The following is a 17,861-nucleotide window of genomic DNA, read 5'->3' as shown; positions in this document are numbered from 1 at the left end:
CTGATCCTATCCCCCACATAGTCATCTATATCGTTTATAGAAATGACCAATAATAGAGGACCCAATTATTTTGCGTTTTACAGTCTCGCTCCTTCGTCGTCTTCTCTCGGGTCTGATCTGCAACCGGCCCAGAGAGTCGCTGTGCCCTGTTGGCGTCTTGTTCTTGAGGGAATTGGTGGTTTTGGGGGGGGGGGGTGCGCGTGGGAGCTTTCTGCTCGAGGGCCTTCAGCGAGTTTCCTGCCCCTGCCCCTCGAAGCTGAACCGCTTTATTGCTCTCCTCTGTCTCCCACCCGCCCCCTTTGCAGGACCCGGAAGGCAAGCCAAGGAAGGCAAACATTCGCGACAATCACGACGGTACCTACACCGTCTCCTACATCCCCGCCATGACCGGGCGCTACACCATCCTCATCAAATATGGAGGAGATGAGATTCCGTACTCCCCGTACCGTGTCCGAGCCCTCCCCACTGGCGATGCGAGCAAGTGCACTGTGACAGGTGAGTCTTCTGCCATTTTCTTTGTTTTGTCTGCCCCCCTCTCTGGCCACATTTATATCACTTGCCAATAACCCACACCCCCACCTCTCCTTCTTCCTCCTCCTTCTCTTTCCCTCCCCCCCCCCCGCCTTCCCTCCCCGGTCCCTCGCCTACACTCTTCCCTTTAGTCGCACACACTCCCTGTACATTCTTAAGCTGCACACTTTTTCCTTTTTTTGGTTTGATGGTTTTAAATGCTTTTAATTTTCTTTTGTGGAGCACAGTTTTCCTTTTGTATCTCACTTGACCTTTCCTTGCTCTCTGCCCTTTCACCTCAGTGTCAATCGGAGGTCACGGGTTAGGTAAGCTGCTTTGCTTGTATCGCGTGTTATTTTTAAAATTTCTAACACCCACCCCCACCCCCTCTTTTGTTTTCCCTTCCCTAAATATTTTTATTTTTGGAAAAACGTGCCCTTTCTTAAAAAAAAATTTCGAGCCCATGCTGGTCGCAGCCACGTTTTGCTGAAATCTCTGGCCCTCCACCATTTTGGGGCGGCCATTTTGTTTTTCAAAGTTGGCCGCCCATTGCCTCCTCGCAGCAACACAAAATAAAAAATTGGGGGCTTTTCTCGATCGCTTATCCCGGCTGTTCGATTTGATGCACAGACTGAGAGCAGCACCGGCCCAGTCCTTAAAGGCTTTGCCAACGTCCGTTGTCAAGAAGATTTCCAGGAGTTTTCTTTTTCTTCCCATTATCGTCTGCTCCATGGCCCAGGGGGCCTTTGTCCTTGAGACCCTGAATAGAGCAGGGGATCTAAACGCCAAGCTGCCCTGTGCTGCTGGATAGATTGACCTCTGTTCCCTAGACATTTTTTTGTTTTGGTGGGGATAAGGGAGGGGGGTGGGCAATTGAGAGGCATGTTCAGCACTCCTTCATCTGCCCCCCCCCCCCCCCCCCCCCCCAAATCATTCAAAAAGAGCGCTATGACAGTTTGGCAAGTTACCTGCCACAGCTGGATAAGACTATGCCTTGAGTGGGTATATCTATCTTGCCCAACCTCAAGGTTCAATAGCTTTAAAGCTTTGGAGGTGGGGGGATGGGGTTCAGTCAATGATCCACAGGGCTGTCGCTCCATTGAGGAGCGCCCTTCAGAGAGGGAATTTGACCTCTTGGGCTTCCTGACCTCTTGTAGGCCGCAGGCCTCAAATCCATCTCTGCAATGATTGGTGGAGAAGTGGGTGTGGCACTTTTCAACATCGTTGGGGGAATTTGCGTGGGGGTCGTCATTGGATCAAGCTGGAAGTATAGAACTGCGCAAATCGAGGTTTTTGTCAATTTGGTTTCCCCTTTTTTTTTTTTTTTTTGTTGGAACTTCGACCCTGGCACCGGCATTACCTCTTCCGTAAACCATCCCTCCCGCCCTGACCTTTTTTTAAGTTAACTTACCCGGAAGCTGCGCGCATGAGTTCTGCCATCATCTCTGGCCTCATTTAGGTTTGGCCTGGCCCTTTGATGGTGACGGAACTGCCGTTTCGAGATGGCGTTGTGCGGGTGTTTTGCGCGCGCCTGCATTTTTTTAAAGTCTTGCCTACGTGTTCCCTTGCTCCTCCAAACACCGTGGAAGCCCCATCACCCACCTTGAGCTGGAGAGGGGGTGGGGTGGGGAGGCGGTGGTGGCGGCGGCCTACTCGCTCAGAGAACCTGGTCTTCCACCACCTCCTTGACACCCGCCCCTCCCCCACCCACCCACCCCCTAATTCCGTAACCTGGTAGGGCCGTGGCATTGTGCAGGCCTGAACTCTAGGAGGGGGGGGGGTGGCTGGCAATGAGGTGTTTCCAAGTGGTTCCTGTATTTGGAGGCTACCCTCGCCTACCACCTCTTTTCCTTTCTCCCCCCCCCCCCCCCCCCCCCCCTCCCTCCCTCCCTCCCTTTCCTCCGCTGCTACTGCTATTGGCCGTTGAGCTAACCCTGACTGCCACCCCACTAGAAGGAATGCTGCGATTGGTGGCTTTCTCTTGGCAACGTGGCTGGCTTTGCTTGCTGATTGGACGCTTCGGAGTAGAAATTCGTCGTAGTAGTAGTATTAGTGTTCTCTGGTTGGTAGGGTGGATGGCCGTGTTTTCATGTTCCTCTGCTAAATTGAAAGATATTTGGGCTGGAAGATTACAAAATTGTCCACCTGGATTCGAGAGCCGTAATATCGCCCCCCCACCCCCCCTTCCCCAGCAGTTCTGTATTCTCGTCCTGGGATCCCAGCATGGGGCCCACTCGATGGACCAAATGGCCTTGCTGGAGTGGGTGGGGAGAATTGGGGAATAGAATGCCCACCATCCACACTGCCTACCGAGAGTTGTAGAATATGGTTTGTTTGTGTGTGTGTTCTCCAACCAATCGGAGGGAGGGGCCGACTGGCTCGGTGGGCGGGGGGGGGGGGTGCATGATCTTACACAGGCCTAGAAAACAAGTGCCCGTCTACACTGGCATTGGGTGTGGGAAGGCGGGGGGGGGGGAGAAAAAGAAGGCACTCTGGTTACTCAACCAGTCCTGCGCCCTTGCTGAGGGCAGTGCCCAAATTGGCATGGGAAGATGCTGACTCGTCATTGTTGGTCTGAGCTGTCCGACATGAAGAGCCAACCCCCAATTTGACCTTGGCGTATTTATATTTTTTTCAAATGAGAATTTTACTGAGGTAAACCAGTGTCGAAATTCTCCATAACCAACTTCGGGTTGTCCAAACGGCATACACTGAGCCAGTCTTTTGATTAAGAAATTGGGCAATTTTTTTTTTGTCAAGGGGTCGTTATCTTTAAAATTTGCTCTCCCTGCCTCTTTTTTTTTTTTTTTTTTTTTCTTCTTTTCTTCTCCCTTGGGAAACCAAACCACTACACCCCCCAACCACCCCAGGAGCCGGCATTGGCCCGACCATACAAATCGGCAAGGAGACCATCATCACGGTCGATGCCAAGGCTGCTGGAAAGGGCAAGGTGACGTGTACCGTCTGCACCCCCGACGGGACGGAGGTGGACGTGGATGTGGTGGAGAACGAGGACGGCACCTTCGACATCTTCTACACCGCCCCCCAACCTGGCAAATACGTCATCTGCGTGCGTTTCGGGGGCGAGCACATCCCCAACAGCCCCTTCCAGGTCACGGTGAGTGGCACCAGCTCCACGCATTGGCTGGGGGGGTGTAACGCCTTAGGGCAATGGGGTGGGTGGGGGGGGTGGCGCGGAGAACATGGGTCAGGTGGGCACCGTCTTGCGGGCTGATTGGTGTGGTACAGGAAGTGGCATAGCGGCATTGTCGCTGGGCTGGTCATTCCCCCACTACACAGGACCAGGTCGGGAGTTCGAATCTCCACCCCCTGCGGAATCGAATCCGATAAATATATGGAATTTCAAAAGTGAACGGTGATGACGAAATCATCGATTGTCGTAAAAACCCCATCTGCTTCACTAACTGCCCCCTTTTTAGGGGAAAGAAATCGTCCTTACCCGGTCTGGCCTACATGTGACTCTAGGGTTAATTATTTTTTTTTTTTTTTACAAAATATCGTTCATAGGATTGCTCCGAGCTACTGTGGTGGGTTTGGGTCCTTGCGTTTTGACATGAGCAGAGTGTTCAGAGCAGGTGGTTGGGTGTGTGTTTTTTTTAATCCTCTCATGAGCAGAGTCTTCGGTGCAGGTTTTTAGGTGTGGATTTTTCTTTGAATCCTCTTGTGAGTAGAGTCATCGGGGCAGATTGTTGGGTGTGGATTTTTTTTTTTGTCTGAATCCTCCGGTGGGATGTGGGTGTCACTGGACAAGGCCAGCATTTGTTTGCCTCTTGGAACTGAGCGACTGGCTAGGGCAGTTAGTCAACTGTACTGCTGTGTGGGGACTGGAGTCACATGCATGCCAAACTAGGTAAAGACTGCAAATTTCCCTTTCCGAAGGGACATTAGTGAACCAGATGATTTGAGGGGAGGAGGGATTTAAAACAACAACCAATAATAGTTCCACGGTCACCCTCACTGAGAACTTTATAATTTCAGATTGATTGTATTAATAGAATTGAAATTTGATATTCTGTGGGGACTGCAGTGGGATTTGAACCCTTGTCCCCCAGAGCATTAACCTGGGCCGCTGGATTCCACCAAAGGGTAACTGGATGGGGGGTGGGGTTCTGCTGGGTTGGGGGGGATGCACCGAGACGACTGGGTGCCGAATCACATGACCTTTGAACCAGGTTTGTTTGGTGGTGTCTTTAGTGTGTGGGGGATGGATGTGAGGGATTTTGTTATCCCGGCATTGGAGGCAGTCCAGAGAAGGTTCACTTGATCCCGGGAATGGAGGGATTTTGTTATGAGGAGGGGTTGAGGAGGCCGGGGCCTGTACTCATTGGGCGTTTAGAAGAATGAGAGGCGACCTTATTGAGACAGAGGATTCTGGGTGGGATTGACGGGGTCGATGCTGAGAGGATGTTTCCTCTTGTGGGAGAGTCCAGAGGGCAGAATCTCGGAGTCAGGGGGCCGCGAGAGATGAGGAGGAATTTCTTCTCTGAGGGGAGTGAATCTGTGGAATTCTTTACCGTAGAGGCTGGGGCGTTAAATGTGTTCAAGGCTGAGAGAGACAGATATTTAATCAGTGAGGGGATCCAGGGTTACGGGGATAAGGCAGGAAAGTGGAGTTGAGGATGATCAGATCAGCCAGGATCTCATTGCATGGGGGAACAGACTCGATGGGCCGAATGGCCAACTTCAGCTTCTACGTCCTAGGGTGGGGGTGGGGGTGGGGGGGGGGGGGTACGATGCCCCAATAGTGCTCAGCTGTCCAGCTAGATTTTTGTTCTCTAACTCCTTTTCTTTCACCCTTGAACAGGCCACAGAAGGCGATGAGATCATCCCACAGCAAGTTCAACAAAACCGGATGGCGCCCAATTATGGATGGGTACCTTTAACCTCCATTTTGTTTCTTCCCCCCCCCCCCCCTTGTTCTGTTGTCTTGCATGTGTGCATGTCCCTGTGGTGTGGGCATCACTCCATATCTAACCCCGTGCTGCACCTGTCCTGGGAGTGTATGATGGGGACAGTGTAGAGGGAGCTTTACTCTGTATCTAACCCCATGCTGTACCTGTCCTGGGAAAATCTTATATTGTGACTACTTGCGGCCTGATGTCAAGGGATTGGACCAGGGTCTAATAAATAGGGTTCTTGGTCTGGCAATCCTGTCAGTTGTGACGACAGGGTTTATCCTGAGAGGCCACCATCTCAAAGTCGTGGAGTAATTGGCTTGAGGGGCAAAGTGGCTTCTGCTCCTAAGCGCAGTGTGTCGGGAGGGGATGTTGTGTTTGGGGGGGGGGGGGGAGGAATTCCTGGCTTTGCATCCCATCTACCAAATGAGACTAACGCTGTCCTGACAGCTTTGCCTGAAAATCGTGAGCTTCTCCCATCCCCAAGAAATCAGGGCCTACATCATGACAGATGGGGCGGGGGGGGAACAGTTCCTACCTCCAAATTTTCCCTTTGTTGGGGAGCCTGGCTCCTTCCGACTAGGCCCCAGGATGTTGATGGGGAATAATGATAAATTTGACGAGGGCAGTGTGGGAAGATGGAAGTGTTTGCCAGGAGGCTTGAGATTGAGGCCTAGTGGACAGGCGCCTCAACACCCAATCCATCCCCTGCACACCGTTTGATCCGTGAACAAACCTTCACACCTCGAGTTTTGAAACCTGACGCCCTCTGTTTTCTTCACCTCCGCCAACCCCCTCTCCTACAGGCGCCTGACCAACTGCCCAGGATGAATGGTGTGGACGCTGCTGACCTGCGACCTTTCGACCTAGTGATCCCTTTCACCATCAAGAAGGGAGAGATAACAGGTTAAAACATTTTTTTTAAAATCGGTTTTCTTTTGGGAGTGTCCTGTTTCGCAGGGTGGTTAAGAGTCGACCACGTGTTGCTGTGGGATGGAGTAGGGTGGTCTGGGGTCATGTAGCAACTAGGAACGGGAGTATGGCAATTCGGCCCTTCGAGTTTGCTCTGCCATTGAATCGCTCTTGGACGGCACAGTGGTTAGCGCCGCTGCCTCACTCAAGGTCAGTCCCCAGGGCCGGATGGGATCTACCCCAGAATACTGAAGGAGGCTGGAGAGGAAATTGCTGAGGCCTTGACAGAAATCTTTGGATCCTCGCTGTTTTCAGGGGATGTCCCGGAGGACTGGAGAATAGCCAATGTTGTTCCTCTGTTTAAGAAGGGTAGCAAGGATAATCCAGGGAACTACAGGCCGGTGAGCCTTACTTCAGTGGTAGGGAAATTACTGGAGAGAATTCTTCGAGACAGGATCTACTCCCATTTGGAAGCAAATGGACGTATTAGTGAGAGGCAGCACGGTTTTGTGAAGGGGCAGTCGTGTCTCACTAACTTGATAGAGTTTTTCGAGGAGGTCACTAAGATGATTGATGCAGGTAGGGCAGTAGATGTTGTCTATATGGACTTCAGTAAGGCCTTTGACAAGGTCCCTCATGGTAGACTAGTACAAAAGGTGAAGTCACCCGGGATCAGGGGTGACCTGGCAAGGTGGATACAGAACTGGCTAGGCCATAGAAGGCAGAGGGTAGCAATGGAGGGATGCTTTTCTAATTGGAGGGCTGTGACCAGTGGTGTTCCACAGGGATCAGTGCTGGGACCTTTGCTCTTTGTAGTATATATAAATGATTTGGAGGAAAATGTGACTGGTCTGATTAGTAAGTTTGCAGACGACACAAAGGTTGGTGGAATTGCGGATAGCGATGAGGACTGTCTGAGGATACAGCAGGATTTAGATTGTCTGGAGACTTGGGCGGAGAGATGGCAGATGGAGTTTAATCCGGACAAATGTGAGGTAATGCATTTTGGAAGGTCTAATGCAGGTAGGGAATATACAGTGAATGGTAGAACCCTCAAGAGTATTGAAAGTCAAAGAGATCTAGGAGTACAGGTCCACAGGTCATTGAAAGGGGCAACACAGGTGGAGAAGGTAGTCAAGAAGGCATACGGCATGCTTGCCTTCATTGGCCGGGGCATTGAGTATAAGAATTGGCAAGTCATGTTGCAGCTGTATAGAACCTTAGTTAGGCCACACTTGGAGTATAGTGTTCAATTCTGGTCGCCACACTACCAGAAGGATGTGGAGGCTTTGGAGAGGGTGCAGAAGAGATTTACCAGAATGTTGCCTGGTATGGAGGGCATAAGCTAAGAGGAGCGATTGAATAAACTCGGTTTGTTCTCACTGGAACGAAGGAGGTTGAGGGGCGACCTGATAGAGGTATACAAAATTATGAGGGGCATAGACAGAGTGGATAGTCAGAGGCTTTTCCCCAGGGTAGAGGGGTCAATTACTAGGGGGCATAGGTTTAAGGTGAGAGGGGCAAAGTTTAGAGTAGATGTACGAGGCAAGTTTTTTACGCAGAGGGTAGTGGGTACCTGGAACTCGCTACCGGAGGAGGTAGTGGAAGCAGGGACGATAGTGACATTTAAGGGGCATCTTGACAAATATGAGTAGGATGGGAATAGAAGGATACGGACCCAGGAAGTGTAGAAGATTGTAGTTTAGTCGGGCAGTATGGTCGGCACGGGCTTGGAGGGCTGAAGGGCCTGTTCCTGTGCTGTACATTTCTTTGTTCTTTGTTTTTGTTCTTTTGTCAGGGATCCAGGTTCAAGTCCCGGCCTTGAGTGACTGTGCGGAGTTTGCACGTCCACGTGGGTTTCCTCCCACAGTCCAAAGATGTGCCGGTTAGGCGGGGTTACAGGAATAGGGCAGGCGAGTGCAAGATGTCGGACTGGAGCGGGTCGATGGCTGACTCAATTGCCTCGAAACTAAACCAGCCGCCGTGCTCGCCAAATACAAAACAAAATGTCAACCGCTGGATACTGAGCGGGACCTGCTGAACAATCCTGAGTGTGCCACTGGTGATGGTTTCGGATGACCGTGCGGAAACCTAATTAATCAGGAGGACGCCCCCTTGATTCTGCTCTGCCATTCAATAAGATCACAGAATTCACAGTGCAGAAGAAGGCCATTCGGTCCATCGAGTCTGCACCGGCTCTTGGAAAGAACACCCTACCCAAGGTCAACACCTCCACCCTATCCCCACAACCCAGCAACCCCACCCAACACTTAAAGCCAATTTTGGACACTAATGGCAATTTATCGTGGCCAATCCACCTAACCCGCACATCTTTGGACTGTGGGAGGAAACCGGAGCACCCGGAGGAAACCCACGCAGACACGGGGAGAACGTGCAGACTCCGCCCAGACAGTGACCCAAGCCGGGAATCGAACCTGGGACCCTGGAGCTGTGAAGCAACAGTGCTATCCACAATGCTACCGTGCTGCCCGCATCACATCTGATTCCACCTTCCTACCGGCCCCCTACCCCCCAAACCAGTAACCTTTCATCCCCTTGTTAATCCAGAATTCACCGACCTATGTTGCAAAAAAAAATAATAATTCATGAACTCTTATTACGATCCCGGACCAAACCCCCAACTTGAGTTAGGATACTGGACAGGAACCCCAATACTTATGTTTAAAACGGAGGAAAGGATACTTCGCTCCAGGAGGGTTCCAAGCAGATAGGGGTTATTAAAATGAACTTTACACAGTAAGAAACTACCTTCACATCACAGAAATATTTGTTTTACAATTAGCCGTTAAGCAAAGCGTAACAATCAAAAGAAACGTTTTAACTTCCAACTGATATTTTCTTTATTTCCAATCGAGCAAAACCCATCACGGGTCAAAACCCACTTAGTTAGTTACTTGCCATTCTTTGGATAGAGAGATCTTTTGAGAGACTGCTTGAAGAGCGAGGGAGATCCTGGTCAATTGATGCTGAGTCTCTTGACGATCTTCTGCAGAAGCTCCCAGCTGAGACAAAACTGAGCCGCTGCCTGCTACAGCCCTGGCTCCTCCCACCAACCACTCATCACCATCGACCCCTTCCAGCGGGGGTGGTTACAATGGGTTCCAGTGGCGTGGGGTGGTTACAATGGGAAATCCCATTGACGAGCGGTGGGAAGATAGAATACCGCCGCCAGCGGTCAAGAAATGCAATGAAGTGAAAATGAAAATCGCTTATTGTCACAAGTAGGCTTCAAATGAAGTTACTGTGAAAAGCCCCTAGTCACCACATTCCGGCACCTGTTCGGGGAGGCTGGTACGGGAATCGAACTGTGCTGCTGGCCTGCCTGGGTCTGCTTTACAAGCCAGCGATTTAGCCCAGTGTGCTAAACCAGCCCCTGCGCACTGCTGGGTCGCAGGGAGATCCCCAGAAATCATAACAAAAAAACATTTGGGCCTCTCCTTGTAAACATAAAGAAGGTTGGAACGAATGATGATCGCACTTTTACAACCTCTTAATTGCATTGTTTGCCGCCATAACGTCTGTCTGCCATTTAAACCAGTATTTTTAAGAAAAATTCCTCCCCCACACATCCACCCTAATCCAGGCTTTTAACCCTTACGCAACAAAGACATTTAATGCAGTGCCAGGGTCCTAGGTTCGATTCCCTGCTGGGTCACTGTCTGTGCGGAGTCTGCACGTTCTCCCCGTGTCTGCGTGGGTTTCCTCCCGGGTGCTCCGGTTTCCTCCCACAGTCCGAAGACGTGCAGGTTAGGTGGATTGGCCATGCTAAATTGTCCTTTGTGTCCAAAAAGGTTAGGAGGGATTATTGTGTAAGGGGGATAGGCTTAAGTGGGTTGGTGCAGGCTCGATGGGCCGAATGGTGGCCCCCTGCATAGAACTGTATGTTCTATATACCAGTTTCTCACATATCACACTCTTCAGTGGCAGCAGAGATCACCCTCAAAGATTAAGAAATGTCACCTCGTCTATGTCCCAAATGGACGACTGCTATTTTTTAACGCTGATCACACACAAACATTCCCCCCCCCCCCCCCCCCCCCCCAACGTTCTAGATTCTTCCACAAGAGGGAACATCCTATCCACATCCACCCAGTCAAGATCCCCCTTCAGGATCTTTTGATCAGGTCACCTGCTACTCTTTCAAAGTCCAATGGCTACAAACCTATCCTCCTAAAGACCACCTGTCCATTTCAGGCACGAGTCTGGTAAACCTTCTCCGAACTGTTTCCGATACATTTGCAATAAGGAGACCAGTACCGTACACCGATTGGTTGCGCTCCGGAGCGCGGCTCATTTATACGTACTCGAAGCAGCATGCGTTTGTGCACAGGGCCTCTGCAAACAAAAGGGATAAGCTCAAAGCTTTGTGCCTGTTTTTAATTTTCTGAATCGATGGGTCGACAGGTGTGGTTCGCATGCCATCTGGGAAGGTAGCCAAGCCGGATATCATGGACAACAAGGACGGCACGATGACGGTGAAATTCGCTCCCAGTGAGAAGGGTCTGCATGAGATGGACATCAAATACGATGATCTCCATATTCCAGGTGAGGTGTTGCGGGGATTGGGCTGGGGTGGGGAGGGCTCCTGACTATGACCTTCGGCTACGGTTTACCAAACTGGGCAGGGGCCAGAAGGAAATTCTTGACTGCTCTGATCAAATGGCGGTGTGGCTGGATGATATTAGGAGGCCAAATGCCATCAGTTGGGCCTGTGGGGTAGGTCTCATTCTCACGGGGGAGCTATGCGGCCGTTGTGGGTTTGACACCCGCGATCGGAGCTCAATGGAACCTGCCCATTCCTCGCTCCCCCACCACATTCCCGGTGTTCTAACTGAGGGGGAACTGTAGCTGGGGATTGGGGTCTGGGGGGGTGGGGGATGTGGCAATGTCACTCCTGGAAGGAGTCGAGTGGGGGTGAATTGATCGCAGTGTTCCAGTATCGGTGAGGGGAACAAACTGGTTCTGAGGCAATTTTGTTTTTTTTGGTCGTGACCAAATTGTCCATTTTTCTTCCTCTGTTCGCCGTCAGGGAGCCCTCTGCAGTTTTACGTGGACTTTGTCAACAGTGGTCATGTCAATGCTTACGGTCCTGGCCTCATCCACGGTGTCGTGAACAAACCGGCGGTTTTCACTGTGGATACCAAGGATGCCGGTGAGGGTGAGTCATCGCGTGTTCGCTTGACGACCGACACTGAACGGGCATCGACTTGCCCCTTGGCCGTCTTCCTGCTTTCTGCCACCGGATCTTTTTTCTGTTTGTCCTTTCCTTCCTGGAAAGAACTGGCTGGGCAACAGGAGACAGTAGTGGTGGAAGGGAGTGTCTCAAAATGGAGAAAGGTGACTAGTGGTGTTCCACAGGGATCCGTGCTCAGACCACTGTTGTTTGTGATATACATAAATGATCTGGACGAAGGTATAGGTGGTCTGAGTAGCAAGTTTGCAGATGATACTAAGATTGGTGGAGTTGCAGATAGTGAGGGGGACTGTCAGAGAATATAGCAGAATATAGATAGATTGGAGAGTTGGGCAGAGAAATGGCAGATGGAGTTCAATCCGGGCAAATGCGAGGTGATGCATTTTGGATGATCCAATTCAAGAGCGGACTATACGGTCAATGGGGAAAATTGATGTACAGAGAGATCTGGGAGTTCAGGTCCATTGTACCCTGAAGGTGGCAACGCAGGTCGAGAGAGTGGTCAAGAAGGCATACAGCATGCTTGCCCTCATCGGACGGGGTATTGAGTACAAGAGTCGGCAGGTCATGTTACAGTTGTATAAGACTTTGGTTAGGCCACATTTGGAACACTGCGTGCAGTTCTGGTCGCCACATTACCAGAAGGATGTGGATGCTTTAGAGAGGGTGCAGAGGAGGTTCACCAGGATGTTGCCTGGTCTGGAGGGTGCTAGCTATGAAGAAAGGTTGAGTAGATTAGGATTGTTTTTGTTGGAAAGACGAGGTTGTGGGGGGGGGAGACCTGATTGATGTCTACAAAATTGAGAGGTATGGACAGGGTGGATAGCAACAAGCTTTTTCCAAGAGTGGGGGTGTCAATTACAAGGGGTCATGATTTCAAGGTGAGAGGGGGAACGCAGAGGGTGGTGGGTGCCTGGGATGCTTTGCCAGCGGAGGTGGCAGAGGCGGGCACAGTAGCATCATTCAAGATGCATCTAGACAGATATATGAATGGGCGGGGAACAGAGGGAAGTCGATCCTTGGAAAATAGGTGACAGGTTTAGATAAAGGATCTGGATCGCCGCAGACTGGGAGGGCCGAAGGGCCTGTTCCTGTGCTGTAATTTTCTTTGTTCTTTGTTCCTTGACGTCATCCTCCTCTTCTGGCTTGTCTCCTCCTCAGGCGGCCTGGCTCTGGCGATCGAAGGCCCTTCCAAGGCGGACATCAGCTGCACGGACAACAAGGATGGGACCTGCACCGTCTCTTACCTGCCTGTTCTCCCCGGGGACTACAGCATACTGGTGAAGTACAACGACAAGCATATTCCCGGCAGTCCGTTCATCTCGAAAATCACAGGTAAGAACTGGCACTTTGATGCTGGATAGAAATTAGCACTTTTGATGCTGTTTGAACCTGCAAAAGCCTCGGGCCTACCTCATTGCAATGTCAACTCTATAGCCCTCGGGCCTACTTTGCAATTTGCACTCTGGCCTCAGGCCTACATTGTTGATACTATCAACTCTAGCCCCCGAACCTACTTTGCTGCAGTTTGCACACTCCGAGGCCTTGGGCCTACCAGGTTGCTATGTCAACTCCAGCCCTCGGGCTTACTTTGCACTTTACACCCTCCAGTCTTGTTGGATCAAAGGGGGTTAACTCGAACAAATGTTAACATCGAACCCTGTGGAGATGCGAGGGGCAGGTGCCCAGAAGTTTAGACAAGATTTTTCAGGGAATGTAAGCTCTATTGGCTTGGGGGGGGGGGGGCGCTTGTCGTTGGTGGAAGGCTTGCCTCCCTCTCGAGCAGCCTCTTACTTGGAATGCGTAACCACAGTGCAAACTTGAGGCCATTCTCCCATTCTGGTCCCTGTGTGGTCCACCTGAGTCGTCACTTGACATGTCTTGAATGGTTCTGATTTCTCTTAAATGGGTCTGTTTGCTCAGCTACCATTTAAATGGCTCCTTTGAGTTCCAAAGCAGCGGCTGTGAAAGGACTGAGTTCCTTCGCTGTTAGATCCCATGTCGGAACTATTAATGCTGTTGTTGGCTGGTTGCATTGCGACTCTCTCGAGCTACCCCCCTCCTTTTTTTCCTGACCCTGATTTTCTCTCCTCCCCGCCTCCCATCTGCACAGGTGATGACTCCATGAGGATGTCCCAGCTGAAGGTGGGCTCCTCCACTGACATCCCCCTGGACATTGGTGAGATGGACCTTAGCCAGCTCGCCGCCACTGTGATTGCACCCTCTAGCCGGGAGGAGTCCTGCCTGCTGAAGAGGCTGCGCGACGGCAATATCGGTAAGACATGTGATGGGGTGACTACTCTGGTTCTCTTTCTCCTCCACCCCCCCCCCCCCTCCCCCCCAATACGTTGCCTTCAGTCCCCTTCGCGCAACTCTCAACCCCCAACCCATCTCCGGGCTTTCAGGCCTACGGCACCGGCTTCAAGGAGTCTGACCATACAAGAGTACGAATTGGGTGCAAGAGTAGGCCATTCGCTCCTCCAGCCGGCTCTGCTGTCATTGCTGCTCTGACTGGAGCCTCGACCACATTCCTGCCTTGTCTCCCCACCTCAATCCTTTTGACCCCCTACCCTTGATAGTCCCGAATCTCTCTCCCCCCTGCCTTAAAAATATTCACCGAGGCCACTCTCCGGAGGAAGGGAGGGTTCCAAACACTCCAGCACTTCGGAGAGAAAACTTTCCTCCTCCATCTGTCTTAAATTGGGGATCCCTTAAATTTTACAACTGTGCCCCTTAACGGCACAGGGTGGGGGTTTGGCCCATCCAATTCCACGCCAGCTCTCCTCCTGTGCCCATCCTATTTCCTCTCGAAATAGACTCTGCTTCCTCCACCTCCTACTGGGCGGTGGGTGGACAGAGTTCCAGGTCGACCCCACTCACTGCATTTATATACATTTTAAAATAAAAAGCTCTCCACATTTTACCCCCACACCATCCCGCTTGCCCAGAAGGCCCCCTTAGCCCTAGTACCATCAGGCACTGGGAATGACCTTCCTCGGTCGAGTTTATCTAAACCTGTCCGCCCTCCACCCGGGCCCCTCTGCCGTTCAGTCTGCATTGATTCTCCTGATGCCTTCTGCCCACGATGGCTCACTCACGCCTTCTCCAAAATTTCTGTTGGCACAATTTCCTCCAGTTGCTGTCAATTGGCATCATCTGTGCTGTTTGCCTCTCCCGGGAGGGGCGGGAATGAGATGTTGGGACAATTTTTTAAAAATACCTGGCCCATTGACCACTGTACCTTCACATGGGTAGTTGACTGGATTTGGGCCTAGTGAACAGGCTGAGCCTGGCAGCCATTTTAGATTCTCGGCGGGTTTCGCCTAGTGGACGCTCGGGCGGGGAAGTTTTTACTCGTTCAAGGGGTGTGGCTTTGGAAAATCGTTTTTGCTTTTTGACGAGGGGGGTTTTTTTTTTTTTTTTTTTTTTTTTTTGGTTTGTTCCTTTTTTTAAAACTGTTTCTTTTCAGGGATCTCGTTCGTCCCCAAGGAGATCGGCGAGCACGTGGTCAACATCAAGAAAAATGGCTGCCACATTCCTAACAGCCCCATCACTGTCATGATCAATCAGTCCGAGGTGGGCGACGCCAGCCGCGTGCGGGTGACCGGTCCTGGCCTAAAGGAGGCCCACACCTTCGAGCCTGCCGACTTCACCATTGACACTCGTGAAGCAGGTACGTCACGGGTGATTTTTTTTTTTTTTTGCGGGGGGGGGGGGGGGGGTGCAGAAACTTTTGAGAAGGCACCCGCGCCCCACGTTGCCATCCGTGATCAGTCTCCGGGATGGGCCTGCCGCATGCGTGAGAAGAGGCCGTTTAGCCCATCGAGCATGTGCCGGCCCCTTTTTTTGTAAGAACTATCCCACGTTTTTTTTTATCCAATTGCCGCCTTTCCGGGGATAAATCTGCTCCACCCGGATGGAAACCCAGCCGTGCGGTGGGGGAATGGGAATTGGAGGGGCGCAGATCTGAGGCGGGACATGCTTGGGGGTTTACGGGAGCGTGGGAGGACTGGGAGCAGGTGGGAATGGGCCGCGGATGAAAGCGACTTGTGACTGCCGCTAAAGGGGTTTTGTTACCTTTTTCAGGTTATGGTGCTTTGGGCCTTTCCATCGAAGGCCCGAGTAAGGTGGACATCAGCACCGAGGAGCTAGAAAACGGCAATTGTAAAGTGACCTATTGCCCGACGGAACCCGGAAACTATATCATCAACATCAAATTTGCAGACCAGCACGTACCAGGTATAACTACGGTCCGACCAAAACTGGTACCCAGCGCTCACTTCATTCGCGAGAAGTGGCCAGGGCCCAACATTATCGCCGATGCCTAATTGCCCCTTGGTGATGGGTGAGCCGCCATCTTGAGCCGCCTCAGTCCCCATTAGGGAGTGCTGACAGTGAAGGGACGGCCGATATGTTTGGGGTGCGTGCCGGCGATGGGTGTTCCCCATGGCCTCTGCTGTCATTGGGTATCTGTGCGGAGTCTGCACATTCTCCCCGTGTGTGCGTGGGTTTCCTCCGGGTGCTCCGGTTTCCTCCCACAGTCCAAAGACGTGCAGGTTAGGTGGACTGGCCATGATGCATTGACCCTTAATGTCCAAGGATGGGTGGGGTTACAGGGATGGAGTGGGCTGAGGTAGGGTACTCTTTTTCAGAGGGTCAGTGTAGAATTGATGGGCCGAATGGCCTCCTGCACTGGATGATTTCTCGGATTGTCCTCCTAGGGGGTAGAGGTGGCGGGTGTGAGCGGCGCTTGTCGAAGGAGCCTTGGCGAGTGGCTGCTGTGCATCTTGTAGACGGTACACACGGCTGCCGCTGTGCGTCGGGGGGTGGAGGGAGTGGGTGTTGAAGGTGGGGGTTAGCGTGTCGATCGAGCGGGGGGGTGAGGGAGCTGCTTTGTCCTGGATGGTGTCGAGCTTCTCGAGTGTTGTTGGAGCCGCGCCCATCCAGGCGAGTGGGAGAGTCCATCACACTCCTGACTTGTGTCCTTGTCGATGGTGGACAGGCTTTGGGGGGAGTCAGGAGGTGAGTTACTCTCCGCAGGATTCCCAGCCTCTGACCTGCTCCGGTAGCCACAGTATTTATACGGCTGGGTCCAGTGCAGCTTCTGATCAATGGTAACCTCCAGGATGTTGATTGTGGGGGATTCAGCGATGATAATGCCATTGAATGTCAAGGGGAGAGGGTTAGATCCTCGAGATTGTGTGGCGCGAATGTAACTTGCCCCTTGTCTGCCCGAGCCTGGATATTGTCCAGGTCTTGCTGCATTTGGACACGGGCTGCTTCATTATCTGAGGAGTCGCGAATGGTGCTGAACATTATGCAGTCATCCGCCAACATCCCCACGTCTGACCCTATGATGGGAAGGACGGTCATTGAATGTGGCACAGTGGTTAGCACTACTGTCTCACAGAGCTAGGGACCCCGGTTCAATTCTAGCCTTGGGTGACTGTGTGAAGTTTACATGTTACGTTTGCTCTCTTTCCTTCCCCACCGCCAACCACACACGCACGCTTCCAAGAGTGCAGGTTAGATGAATCTGCCATGTTAAAATTCCCCCTCCAGTGTCCCAACGATGTGCAGATTGGGTTGGGGGTTACGGGGATGAGCCGGGGGAGTTGGCCGAGGGAGGTGCTCTTTCGGAGGGTCGGTGCTGATTCAATGGACCGAATGGCCTCTTTTTCTGCACTGTAGGGATTCTATGAAGCAGCTGAAGATGGTTGCCCTGCAGCGATGTCCTGGGGCTGAGATGATTTGACATCCAACCACCCCAACCATCTTCAGATGTCCTTTCCCGGCTAATCCCTCAAGTGGATTCCGTTGTTCCAGGAAGGGCAAGTAATGGGAGTTGTCTGTGTCCCACAGGGAGTCCGTTTACAGTGAAAGTGAGCGGTGAAGGGCGCATTAAAGAGAGCATCACGAGGAGACGGAGAGCTGCCTCTGTGGCTAACGTTGGCAGCCAATGCAACTTGAGCCTCAAAATTCCAGGTAAAAGCTTCCTTGGGATTTCAAAACCGTGCACAGGGCCACGCACAAAACCTTCCCACGAGAGCCAAATCTGAACAGTCCCTGATCTCTGGCTTGTTGCCCTCTGTTAACAAATCCTCCTTGCTCCCGCCCCCCTCTTAATATATCTCTGTAACCTCCTCCACCCCTACAACCCTCCCTATCTGACCTCCTTCAGACCCTCCCGATCTCTGTATCCACCTCCAGCCCCTGTGAGCCTCAGCTATCCAGACCAGCCTGTCCAGCAGGCCTCACGTGGATCTTTTATTCTGAGAGAAAGAGAGCTTTATTTTCCTGTTTTTCTT

At 51.8% G+C, this 17,861-nt stretch overlaps 1 protein-coding gene across 1 annotated transcript in view; it reads left to right on the top strand.

The window, feature by feature from the left end:
• The window catches only part of LOC140399453 (filamin-A-like), a 64,909-nt gene that overhangs the window by 44,227 nt on the left and 2,821 nt on the right, over window positions 1–17,861 (top strand). The window contains 12 exon segments of the mRNA XM_072489030.1: window positions 306–495; window positions 813–836; window positions 3,381–3,628; window positions 5,336–5,404; window positions 6,233–6,332; window positions 10,764–10,904; window positions 11,389–11,517; window positions 12,715–12,888; window positions 13,667–13,828; window positions 15,023–15,226; window positions 15,640–15,792; window positions 17,416–17,566. Coding sequence (XP_072345131.1) covers window positions 306–495; window positions 813–836; window positions 3,381–3,628; window positions 5,336–5,404; window positions 6,233–6,332; window positions 10,764–10,904; window positions 11,389–11,517; window positions 12,715–12,888; window positions 13,667–13,828; window positions 15,023–15,226; window positions 15,640–15,792; window positions 17,416–17,566 — 1,745 coding nt within the window.

Source organism: Scyliorhinus torazame, chromosome 22 (genome assembly GCF_047496885.1).
Source record: "Scyliorhinus torazame isolate Kashiwa2021f chromosome 22, sScyTor2.1, whole genome shotgun sequence".
NCBI lineage: Eukaryota > Metazoa > Chordata > Chondrichthyes > Carcharhiniformes > Scyliorhinidae > Scyliorhinus > Scyliorhinus torazame.
Note: the sequence above shows the minus strand (reverse complement) of the source record. Positions and strands in the feature narration are given on the sequence as shown.